This window comes from Pollachius pollachius (assembly GCF_949987615.1).
Source record: "Pollachius pollachius genome assembly, chromosome: 3".
NCBI classification, from domain to species: domain Eukaryota; kingdom Metazoa; phylum Chordata; class Actinopteri; order Gadiformes; family Gadidae; genus Pollachius; species Pollachius pollachius.
In genome coordinates, this window is record NC_136936.1 from 15,631,526 (window position 1) to 15,644,714 (window position 13,189).

The window sequence follows — 13,189 nt, forward strand, 5'->3', positions numbered from 1 at the left end:
ACACCAAAAGAGCTTGACCCACTCATTCCTGCAAGCTTTTAAGTCCAAGGTGAAGGTAGTGCGTTACATCACTGTTCCATCATTCTGAGATGACAGAATCGTGAGCGAGAGTCAGACGGCCGCGAGAGAGAAGGCATTTTATAAACACAAACCTGGCCTGGTGCGTCAGACAAAGCAATCGATCTGATTGGATGCAGTGATTGAACACCGGTGGAGGACCTAGTCAGCAACTACCGAAGCAGCAAGTGTTGTCAGCATGGAGGTGTCTCCTGTGTGTCTTCCTCCCACAGTGTGGTGTGCAAATGGCCCGTGGGAGCATTATTTTGCCCATACATAGTTCACTTGAATAGGTTTCCCCAGTGCTGCTTGTACCTTGTCTTAACCCTTCACGCACACCCACCCGTACAAACCCAAATTAGATGTACAAACCTCAATGAGCCAGAGAGACACAGAGACAGAGAGAGAGAGAGAGAGAGAGAGAGAGAGAGAGAGAGAGAGAGAGAGAGAGAGAGAGAGAGAGAGAGAGAGAGAGAGAGAGAGAGAGAGAGAGAGAGAGAAAGAAAACAGGTCACCCTGCACAATGACGAGGCGTTGGATTGTGTCATGTCAAGGCTTCCTCAGCTAAAGTGCCGGTGTACTCGTAGAATAGCAAGGTAAACACAATAGGGATGGCAGACCGCCAGGAACCAGGCTGGAATCCCCCCTGCCCCTCACCCCTACCGCACTCTTCAACCTGCAGCTCAGCACACCTCCACTGTGTGGGCAACATCTGTGAATGCAAACTGCAACTCTGAGTGTGTTTCCCTGTGCGTGTTGAATCATAGGGGTGGTACGGTGTCAGCCATTGTGAGAGGGATTTAGAAGAGAGAGAGGGGAGGTGGGGATGGGCGAGGGGGGTACAGGACACAGGTGAGAGGGACTGGGTTAATCCTGAGAGGCGTGAATCTGCTGTGTAATCCGAGGTGAGGGATGACACAGGAGCATACAGTAGGGAAGCAGAACCACTGACCCTCAGCAGCCTGATGAGGAGGAGACGGCGCGGGGAGCTGCTGTGTGCGTGTGCACACACCAGTGAGTGTCTGTGTGCGTGTGGGACGGCTAGCATCGAACATGCATATGAGCGGACACAGACACACACACACACACACACACACACCAACACAACGCACCTGCTGAACTGTGGATTGATTCAGCGCAGCGTGAGTTAATAAACACAGTTGAGTGCACAGTGAAAAGAACCGACCTCTCTGTACACAGTTAGTGGACAACCACAGCAGCATCGTCCTGACGCTAGGTGTGTATGCGCGTGTTTGTGTCTATGTGTATGTGTGTGCGTCTGTCTGTCCATGTGTGATGGAAACGGTCATATTTTATGCATCTGTTTAATTGTGCAATTCACCTGCGGGGCTTGCCAGAAATATTCTAAATATTCTAAATAATTATAAATAGAAAAACATTTATCCACAGCATCTAATCTGTTAATCTCATCTCACCTACACCTATAAGCCCCATTTTAGATCTCTCTTCTCTCCCTTCTCAACCTTTATTTGGAGATATCTTCTATAAATAACTCCCCCTCCCAAAGTGTTCCCCTCTCTCCCAGGAGCTTTCATGGGGATGACGGGAGGCTTTAAAAGGCTGTCTATCCTTCTCCTCTAAATCATGCACATGCACTGTGATTTGGTGCAAGAGAGAAACTAGCAAGAGAAAAACACACACTCCGGCAAAGCCAATTCAACGCACCGTTCCGACCGTGCAGTGAATGGGCCTTGCCAGGAGTGGAGACAGAATGCACAGGGTGAAGCGGTCAGCGTCCTCTCCGTAAATACGCAAAACTTTTGGTGAGATCAAATAAACAATCGCATACCTCCCCTAACTAAATTTTCTTTTCTATTTTGTAAAGGTCAAAATTTCCGCCGAAAAGCGGAATGTAAGCTCTGTGTGTGATTAGGCAGAAAAGCAGGGCGGGCATGATTTGTTTTGATCTGTCTCCATGGGTTCCTGACTAATCTTCACTAATAGAATGTTCAGCGGAAAAATGCATCGAGTATAAAACAGTTAACCTGCTAAGGACTCGTTCAGTCTCGGCTAGCCAAAATTTAATCTACTTCTTTTGAAGTGGAGCTGCCCACTGAGGAGGGCTAGCCAGAGAGCAGGGGCAGGAGCCAGGGCTAAACCACTCTCTGGCCAACAGAAGGCGAGCAAGTTAGCAGGAAGAGTAGCGACAGCACAGCCAGGTCTACCGCTGAGAGGCGAAGCAAACTGAGCGTGCACTGACGGTAATGTTATTCAGATAGAGCAGCAGGTGGGGACACGGATGTAGAGCGATAAAAAGACAAAAAACAACCGCGCGGTGAAGGGTACGCCCTTGTGCATACACAAATACACACACTCACACATACATGGATGAGTGCCGACACATACAAAAAATACACACACAGACGGTCACAAACACACACCTGAACCAGGCATCTGTGGAGCCAGAAGTATGGCCCAGGGGTTGGGATGGCAAAGGGCTTGGCACAGCTGGGCACCGAAACACAGAGGGCGGGCCAACCCCTTCACAGCGAGTCCTGATCAAAGAGCCCGTATAATGGAGGGAGGCTGGAAGCACGAGGTGTCAAAGAAAGTGTGTGCTTTGGACAGTGTATTTTTCACAAGTTTTGCGTGTGGGAGCCTTGTGTGCGCGCGAGTGCGCGCGCGTGTGTGTGTGTGTGTGTGTGTGTGTGTATGTGTGTGTGTGTGTGTGTGTGTGTGTGTGTGTGTGTGTGTGTGTGTGTGAGAGGTTTATGGTTGTGTCGGTGTGATTTTGTGTGCATGTGAGTGTGTGTATCTGTGTGTGCGTGAGTGTGTGTGTGTGTGTGTGTGTGTGTGTGTGCGTGTGTGTCTGTGTGTGTCTGCATGCCAGCAGCTCATTCAGGTGAGCAGAGGGGAGTGGAGCAGCTCTTGGTCCGTGCTCAACTGAGCCATGTGGCCACCCGACAGGCTGCTACGTTAACGCTCTGCAAGGACTTCAATAATGAAAACACCTTCTCACAGACTGAGGAATCCTGTTTATTTCTCACTTCAAAAACAAGACTTTAATATCCACACACACACACACACACTGATCTATCTCTTGTATGGGATACTATGGTACACTCTAAGCCACCTCCTTTCCTTCTCAAACCATATATATATATATATATGGTTTTGATATATATATATATATATATATATATATATATATATATATATATATATATATATATATAAATATATATGTATACATATATACATATATATATATATAGAGGTGTTAAGACGACAGTATTTGACTATGTGATTTATACTTTAGAACCAGGACACATCATTTTAGCGGTGCTAGGAAAGAAAAATAACTGTGAAGGTATGACCTTCTTTACTGCGTCCACACGCCGACCCGGGTGCACGGTGTGAATCTGTTTCTCACCTTGGTTTAATCTCACCAACCGCCGCTGTTATTTCTGTAGCAATACACAAAATCACTTACACACCGGTCCCCCGCCGTCCTGGCTCATAACCATTAGTTTCAACCCTGCCACGTGCGCTCGAGATATAGAAGCACAGAGCCCCCGCGCACGTACACTGCTGCTGCTGCTAACTGCTAATTTGTGCAGTGCGAGGTCAGTGTGTGTGTGTGTATGTTTATGTGTGCGTTTATGTGGGTGTGTTTTTATATGTGTGTGTGTTTATATTTGTGTTTAGATTTGTGTGTGTGTGTGTGTGTGTGTGTGTGTGTGTGTGTGTGCGTGTGTGTGTGTGTGTGTGTGTGTGTGTGTGTGTTTGTGTGTGTGTGTGTGTGAGAAAAAATTGTGGGCGATGGTCTGTAGCAGTAAATCACAGCAATTGTTTGTGGAACACTGGAATGTATCTGCTGCCACTTTTCCTCCTCCACCCCACTCTATCCCCCTCTCTCCCTCTTTCCCCCTTTACTCTCTCTCCCTCTCTGCCACCCTGAAAATTGAATATTTCTTTTCGACGCAAACAATTTTTGATCCAAAAGATTTCCAGATGAGTATTTATTTATTTTTCTGTGCTGGGTTTTGTAGGCAAGTATGAATACACAAACGTTATGTGTCTGTCTACGTGTGTGTGTACGCGCTGGTGTGTGACAGTAAGTGCACCATGTGCAAACATGTGATTGAATGTATTCATGCTACTAGCCTCAAGGTTCACTTGAGTGTGCATGTATGTACGTTTTGTCTTTTGTGTGATTTAATGCATAAAAGTCAATAGCCAGTCTGCTCATGTGAGTGAGTGAGTGGGTGAGTGAGTGAGTGAGTGAGTGAGTGAGTGAGTGAGTGAGTGAGTGAGTGAGTGAGTGAGTGAGTGAGTGAGTGAGTGAGTGGGTGGGTGGGTGGGTGAGTGAGTGAGTGAGTGAGTGAGTGAGTGAGTGAGTGAGTGAGTGAGTGAGTGAGTGGGTGGGTGGGTGGGTGAGTGGGTGAGTGAGTGAGTGAGTGAGTGAGTGAGTGGGTGAGTGAGTGAGTGGGTGAGTGAGTGAGTGATTTGGTGAGTGAGTGGGTGAGTGAGTGAGTGATTTGGTGAGTGAGTGAGTGAGTGAGTGAGTGAGTGAGTCAGCCTTCACCCAAATGTGGAATGACAGCATGTGGCGACCCCCTGCTTATGCATTTAGCTGTTGTGAAGGTTAAGGGTCTCCAGCTGCAATGCATGATGGGCACTGATGACAGATTTGTCAGGAGGCATGTAGGCCATGACCTTTGATCATCTTCCACAGCTATCAGCAACATCTTGTCCTCCAGCACCAATTATGGTGATGTTTTACAAGGCATAAGTGCCTTTACACATGTGCAGTTGTGTTTGTGTTAATGTGGTTTTATTCTGTTTAGTCAGTAGCCTGACGGTGATATGAATAGAACAGTAAACCCAAGTTCAGCCTTTGTTTTTAAGTGTTTGTTCTAATAACAAATAAATGATACAGCAAGAGATGATTATCCACCCAGACAACAAACAGACAGCATTTCAAACCAAAGACACAGATGTCACAGGGTGGATTTGTCATTGTAGCAAGAACAAAGAGGGCATCAATTATATTCTTATCTCTCTTAAATGATCGCGCTCTGAAATGACTTTGAGTCTGTGACTCTGTGAAGACGCTGCCCTGTCAGCTTTGTAACTACCATCGAGGTCATGGTGGTAGCGCGCTCCCCATTTTCTTCGCTGGGTGGTTCCTCAGTCAAATCATAAAGGAAATCAATAACATCCCACCTTCCACCTCCAACCCTGTCTTTTGACCTCAGCCCTTTGGCTTCTAGGTTACATGCCCGCTCATTAAACAAACCACCAGACTGGGGATTTGCTAAACAAGAGCGACGATGTCACTGTTGAAGATGGCGGCTAGCCTAGCCCCGTGCTACGCACAGCTCTGGCGTTGGGCGGTTTAGTGCATTTTCCCGCTCCGTTGTCGCCTGGCTGCAGTTTAAATGAGAGGTAAGCCAGCTTTATCCCTCATGATGTTCTCAGCATGTGGCGCACGCGGGGGGAGGGCTCTCTTACCCTCTAGCGGGCAGCTTCATATAGCCTGTAATTGTCTTGTTAATAATTCAGAAGACTGTGTGTTCATGTGTTTGTTGGTGAATAATGACATGGAGGGAGGGTTTAATATGTCAGCGTGTGCCTGTGTGGAAAAGGGGACCCAAGACCGAACATTAGTTTGAATTTGTCCTCATGTGGTCCAGTGAAAATACATCATATCGGAGTGGTTGTGTGTTGTCTGTGTGTACGTGTGTGCGCACATGTGTGTGTGTGTGTGTGTGTGTGTGTGTGTGTGTGTGTGTGTGTGTGTGTGTGTCTGTTTGTGTGTTTATGTATATACTGTACAGATAAAGACGCATGCCTGTGACTTTATCAAGTTTCCTGCATAATTCATGAGGCATAGCGACTCGGGATGAGCTGGGTGCATAGTTGCGTAGCATCACTCGTACCTGACACGGGTGCCATTAACCTAACGATTGGTCCCAGCACTCGCCCTGGTAATTAAAACCCAACAGATTCATCACAGAGTTTTGCCTCTCAAGGCAAGGCATAGGCCTGCGTCATCTTTATCCACAACATGTGCACTGTGCTGGATGGGCTTCATTAGAAATGTTTAGAAAATAATATCGATAAGTTGGCAAAACTTTTGCAGCCTAGAGAGGAGTTACACTTTTTTACAAGGCACAAGGAAGACATTTTTAATTCCAACCACCAAGTATTTCCTTTCCCTCAACACCTGAGCTCCAAATTAATTTGGACAGGATTTTCTTGTCTAGTGATTCCCTATTCTCCTCAGTGAGAGCCGGCAGAATTGGATAATCAGCCAGTCAGTTGGCCCGATCAACGACAACAACACTACAAAACAAACACGCAATTTTGCCCAGATACATCCCATGGCTCCGGTCTTATACATGCCTATGTTTCTAAGTCATTAGTGTAATGAGAGGCCCTTATGATTTAAGAGGATTAATCATGCATTCTATTCAAAGCATTCCGTAGTTAAATAAAAATTAAAAACTCTTTCAGTTAAGCTTATAATGGATACGGGCATCGTGTCTCTACGTTGACTGGTCCGTCAAATAAATAATAAAAAGTCAAGTAGCGCAAAATCTATTTCAAACCACATTAGAAAGCATCCTTTATAGTAAATAGTGTCTAAGGCAATGTTTATGGCATTATCTTCTGTGTGCTCCCACCGTACCTTCCGCCACAGCTCTGACACATTACATTCTGCCTATTTCTAATTTAGCCAACGCAGATAGATGAAAGACGGACTGGGTCTAACACTGCAAATGGGTCGGCCATTGTTGTTGGGGCAGATGAACTCACGAGTCTGCCATTTTTGTTGGGGCAGATTAACTCATGAGTCAGCCATTGTTGTTAGAGCAGATGAACTCATGAGTCAGACATTGTTGTAAGGGCAGCCTGAAATCATGATTCAGCACATTGTTGGACAACTGTGCTTGCGTTTGTCGCAAATATGTATGTGTGTAGACCTGTCACGTTGATCACATAATTGAATAGTTATGTCAATATATCCATGATATATGGACTTGACCTCGATAATTGTAGCTGAACTTGATATTTCCCATTGTGTTTACATGCCTGAGGGTAAACATAAAGGTCCTTTTTACAATGGACGAGGGTTTTTGTGTGTATTTTTTCCCAAATCAATAAAATAATAAATCATAGAGCTGAATTTGACTGTACACATTCAAAGCTATTCCTATTATGCGAACATGTGACATAAATTTAAAAGTCAACAAAGTCGATTTTAGACGGCTTTAGCCTGCGAATACATTTCTTTAACCAACCTTAATCAGGTATCTTTGTCATAGTTACCGTGCACATTTCTCAACAGATATTCCTCCAGTTGCCTCCATAGTGGTTAATTATCTTCATAGACCTAATATATAATAATTATTGCTATCTGTTATATGCTTTGATTATTATTATTTGTATATATTATTATTATTATTATTATTATTATTATTATTATTATTATTATTATTATTATTATTATTATTATTATTATTCTTATTATTATTATTATTATTATTATTATTATTATTATTATTATTATTATTACGAAACACACACCCATCAAACATGATATAGAAGGCTGAGGGTAAAATGTCCTATTTACTAGTGGGATCTTGGAAATTGCCCCACATGTGTCCTAGCTTCCAAGTTTTTTCTGTTTTTATAGCTTTCAAGTGCTTTTTATTTGTTATGTACCTGATGTAAATAATGTGATGTGCTGCTTCTGACCTCTAGTTTGCTCTCAGTGTCGGAGGAGGAGCTCAGGCCGCTCCTACACACACACACAGAGCATACAGCCACAGGTGAACCTGTTACTCCAGCCCAATAGGGTTCAATCGATTGAATAAGCCCACCAACATTTTTCTTTTTTTTAATAGCAGTTAAAAGTCCTCTGAGATGTTCTCCAGCTGTGTGTGGAAAGTTAGCAGGAGAGGCTGGGAAGGGCTCAGGTTCAATGGAGCAGCTCTTTGGCTACCGTCTCCATCTCCAGTGAGTTGGCATTGTCTGCGCTAACCTAAGAAATGCAATAATAATGACATTGAGTGGTCCCTGATACAACTATGTTTTGAGTGTGTGTGAGTTTGACTGTATTTCATAGAAAAAGCTTTATAAATAAAGCAATGGTTATAATCAACATTTCTGTATCTTAAATGTATTCCATATTACATATGCATTACTATGAATGATGCACTGTATCAGAATCAGAATCAGAATCTCTTTATTGTCATTGCACAAAGTGCAACGAAAATGGGGTAGAGGCTCTCAAAATAAGTGCTTTTTAAAAAAAAAGATTAAATACACAACAAAAGGCACTTAATATAATAATCATGATATGCCGTGCAAACTAACTAACCGAGAATCAGCCACAAATTTACAACTCTAGCCAATTACCGAAAGTGACCCAACAACTGTGACTCAGTGCAAGGGGGGTGGGCTTCTGTAGAGTACGAGGCATGTACAAGGTGAGCAGGAGGACATCCACCAAAAAACAAAATAATAAAACAGTTGTTGTCCTGCTGCTCATCTCTGCAGGAAGCAGAAGAGGATATGGCGGGCTCCATGACAGCTACAGCCAAGATATGCTGGTACACAAGATGTATGCTCACTATGGGGGAGAGAAGAAATTGGGATTCTTTGCTTCCGCAGTACTTGTATCTTCATGTTGACTCAAACATTGAGAGACCTCGTTTAACCACCCAAAAAATATTTAATTGCACAAAAGAAAGATTTTAACAGAAATGCAATATTCACAGAATCACTTTACATTTTCTATGTTTGTAACATCGTTACGTGAGGTCCCTGCATATTCCCGTCCCTTATGCCCAACTAAAAGTGTTCTCTGCCAAAGGACCACTTCCTCAATGAGCAGCTTTGGCTTCTGTGCAGGCTTAATAGAGTAAAAAAAAAAGACAAAAACATAGGGATTATACGCCATTCATTGCTTTATGTTCAATTATTGAAACTCCCTCAGTTTTATCTTTAAAGGTCCCTGCTGCATACTTAAAATATTTTAAATTAATTTAAAAGTTTCTTTTTTTCCCCCACAAAATATCAAATAAAGTACTGAAAATGTCTCAAAGGGGGAATCTATCCAAGTATTAAAAAAAGTTGCAAATTGAACGACCTGATGACCTGACATCCCCACTCGCCCTCCCTCCACATCTCCAACCTTGCCTTTGAAGTAAGCCGCCATGACATCACAAATGAACATGCACATCACCAGCTCAGATATCTGAAGAAACTGAGAAGGACAAACTGGCAGTTTGGAGGAGTTCATGCTCATCAGTAGGTAAATCTGGAAAAAGGTGTTCAGTTAACAAGTTCTGTCCAAGAGAAAAAAAAGAAAGATGTTGTGAAATGAAGCCTCAAAGAGGCGTTTTCTTAGAAAAACACGGTGAAGTGTAGGCGCTCTTTACGAGCGAAGGGCAGCCCATCTTCTTCGACATTAAGCAGCATATCAGACTTGGATCTCCAGCAGCATCGCAGTGTTTTTAATGAACACAACTTGGTTGGCACAGGGAGAGCTTTGCAGTAAATCCTTTTTAACTAGCAATTCAATTAATGCCTGATATTTTTCTCTTGCAGTGTTGTATTTAATAACCAGAAGATAATTTGACAATATTCACTATTTCTTTTACATTGAAAATGTTGCTGAAAGAGACCTTATTTCAGCTTTCATCCCTTTCAAGCAGAGGGAAATAACAACCAGCATATAGGGTGTGTGTTTCTGAATAAATAGAAGGCTAGTTAAAATGTATCCTGAGTAACACCACAAAAACAATTATATAGCTTTTAAGATAAGCAAAATAAAGAGGATGGCGTTTCCAGCATACATGTCATTCAATTATTCTTTTAAAGTATGCATTTGTTTAGTATTTTCAATTCGGTTATTATCCGCCAACATATTGCCACGAAATGGAAGGTGGAAGCTTTTTCCGCATATCTGCATACAACTCAACTCTTTTTGCTTTTCACTGAGTTCATTCTACCTGGATAAACACATGACCCGGACTGGGTTCAGTCTAGAACAAGGCTGCTGTAGCTTTAGCCAGACAAGCCATTCTGAAAGAGAACATCCGGTGGAAACGCCCAGATGATACTCGCTGTGAGGCGATTTACTATTCCAAACATAGGATGTGGCCGGCAGGGGAGGCTGTTCTGGGCCCTTATGTATTCCAAGAGAAGGCCAGACAGTGACATTCCGCCAGCCAGGCAGGACTCTGGGGGTTGCAGTGTTAAATACCAACTCCTGGAGCGCAAATGGCACCATTGTTGTGGCACTGTTTATGTGTGTGTGTGTGTGTGTGTGTGTGTGTGTCTTTGGTGGGCATGCCTGTTCTTGCAGCAAAGACTTGTTTGTGTCCAACCATGTGTTTGTGTAGGTGTTTGTGTGTGTGGCGCATGTGCACGTATTGCGCGCGTGTATTTTTGTGTGTATGCTTGATCACTTGAACAGAAGGAAGTGGGCATGTACCAAGAAAGTGTGTAACATGCACATCCACACCAAATAAAAAAGCAACTTGGATGGCAGAAGGTGCGCAGGAGAGATTCAAGGAGGAAGTTTGACCACTTAATTATCCAGCGGCAGCAAAACATTGGCTTGATGTGACGGGACGCCAACGCAGGTCCACAGCAAGTGCACCTAAACACCTAACTGAGTTTGAAAGGCCGCGTCAATTTGGTTGGGAATTGAAAAAAATCATAATAGCTGGTTTAAGAAGAAAAATACCGTGTTCACCTGGTTCGCTCGCTGACCATCTATTTAACACATTCCCTCAATTATTCATGTATTTCAGTTTTTTGACACCCAAATCCAAATCAACTTATGTTCCTCCAAGCTAAAAAGGTGTTTGAGCATCAGGTAAAACATCTCAACAACAACACCAGCATGGGTCTGCATTCCCCCTAAAACACTACACTTCCATTACACAATCAAATCCTGTTCAGCAATCTCCATATTTATTCCCCACCAATATCATACTTAACAAACAATGACTCTGATACAATCTGTAAACAAGGCGCTCTCTGAACGCATGTCATGGCATGAATGTAATCCCTTCCGAACCACTGTGTTTCGCCCCAAAGAGCAATACGAAATGCTGCGCAATATGCACTTTCTCCACCGGAGCAAAATCTATACATAAATGACGAGCTGGACAGTGGAGCTTGCACAATGATGGAGGAGCCAGGAACAGTTTGTCAGGGAGCTGCTGACTGCGGGGGAAAGAGAACAACATGGATCCCGTTGACTACACTGTGAGAGAGGCTGATGAAGGCTTTAGCCCTGCCTAAACGAGGCTGCCTGGCCCGCTGCCTGGCCTAGGCTATATAGCTGTCAGTCTCCTTTTACTATAAGTGCAGACTGCAATATGGTGATGGAAATCACCTTGATAAGACAATGTACATGCTTTTTTTTAATGTGCGAGTGTGCCTGTGTGCCTGTGTGCATGCGTGCGTGCATGTTTATTAAATGATATATGTTCATCGATACCACATTTATAGCTCCATTTCCACGTCAGACCTATATATTTAGCTGACTCATTTGATATATGATTTTGCTGAATAATGAATCCAAATCATTTGAGTGTACATAAAATCGTTCCCCCTTGTCTTCACAGCTCTTGCAATGACCTTAGAAGCACAGGAGTGAGTACAAGATACGGCTTCACCCACGACACACACACAGACGCACACACTAACGCACAAGTAAGTAGCGTTTGTGTAGACGTAGTGTTGCAAGGTTATCATGCTCAGCCAAGCTCCATCTCGCACGCACGCATGCACGCACGCACGCACGCACGCACGCACGCACGCACACACACATGCACACACACACACACACACACACACACACAATCTTACCTATTCTGAAGGAGAGCGGGCCACCAGAGGCGCTTCTCCCCCACATGGCTAAGAAGAGCAGAGGCGCCCAGGTTGGGAGCATTTTCTATGACTCTTCATGGGTCCTGCCCCGGGGTGCCCCTATCACAGCCACCTGCGGGAGAAGACCACCACAATCTGGTTTAGACATCAGCCACAAGAGACCGCACACCGATAGAACAAAGTAAAAACAAAAACAGAGTGTGTGCACATCCAAACACACACACACACACACACACACACACACACACACACACACAACATTCAGTGTGTGACATCCTTGTGTCGCTCTTCAGTTTGTTACTTAAAGGGATGGAATTGCAAGTGAAGTCAGTCCATCTAATCTAGTGGAATGAAACTCGGTTAGCATTGGCAAGAGCTGCTGACTTAATGAAATGTCTCTTAGTCTGGCACCATCCGCTTGGGATGACTGTGAACAACATTAACATTATTCCATCCGTGTCTGTTTGAATTAGTCAGCAGTGGGTTCAAGTAGGGTACATTACAGAGGGAATCTAAACAGCTTGGTTGTTTGGTAGTTGTTATTGCAGTACAGGGGGTGATACCTCTTTGGGTAGTTGTGAGTGTTGATTCCATTTGCGGAAGAGCACAGGGAGATATAAACTCAATAGGAATTTGCTTCTGATTTTGAGGTCAGATTTCAAAGGACTATCAAGACCTTGGTTTTATCATTCAACTATTCCTAGCCTGTCCCTGAAGACAAAACCGTCTCAACTCAAAAAGAAGCAGAGACAGTTTCAATATGAAGTCCTTTGAAATTGGTGGCAGCAAACTATTACTACACCGGCTGCACAGCCGAGATCTGAACTTATAGCTATAGTATCAACTGTATTTCCATCTCAGCCAATATTCACCTGTTTATCTTTTTGTTCTCGGGGAGTTGACAGCTCACAGTACTGTGATGATCAAAAGGACAGCGCTTGCTTGAAACAGAGTGCTGAGGTATTACTAAAGAGCACCCAGGGGTGCAGAGGAATCGGACTGTCAACCCATCAGAACCATTCAGCAGGAATTCGTGCAGAGAAAAAAAAAAACAGCCCCCCAGGATGCTCAACAGATACACAGGAGAGGCAGGCATCAAAAGAGAAGCCTGTTTCGCCAACTAATTGAATCCTGAGAATGCCTCGCGGCCCGTATCATTATACACACTGGGAATTACTCTCCTCGATAGCGTCCATTAGCCTGGCACCGGGACAGCTCACATTTCAGCCAACGCCAAATACCTCCAGAG

The 13,189-nt window shown here is 43.9% G+C and overlaps 1 protein-coding gene across 2 annotated transcripts in view; it reads right to left on the reverse strand.

The window, feature by feature from the left end:
• The window catches only part of grik4 (glutamate receptor, ionotropic, kainate 4), a gene marked incomplete at both ends in the record, with an annotated part of 135,275 nt that extends 123,274 nt beyond the window's left edge, over nt 1-12,001 (reverse strand). For both annotated transcript variants that reach the window (XM_079731830.1, XM_079731829.1), the window contains one exon: nt 11,920-12,001. In XM_079731830.1, the coding sequence (XP_079587956.1) occupies nt 11,920-12,001 (82 nt within the window). The remainder of the gene's footprint in view (nt 1-11,919) is intronic.
• Nucleotides 12,002-13,189: the final 1,188 nt, after the last annotated feature.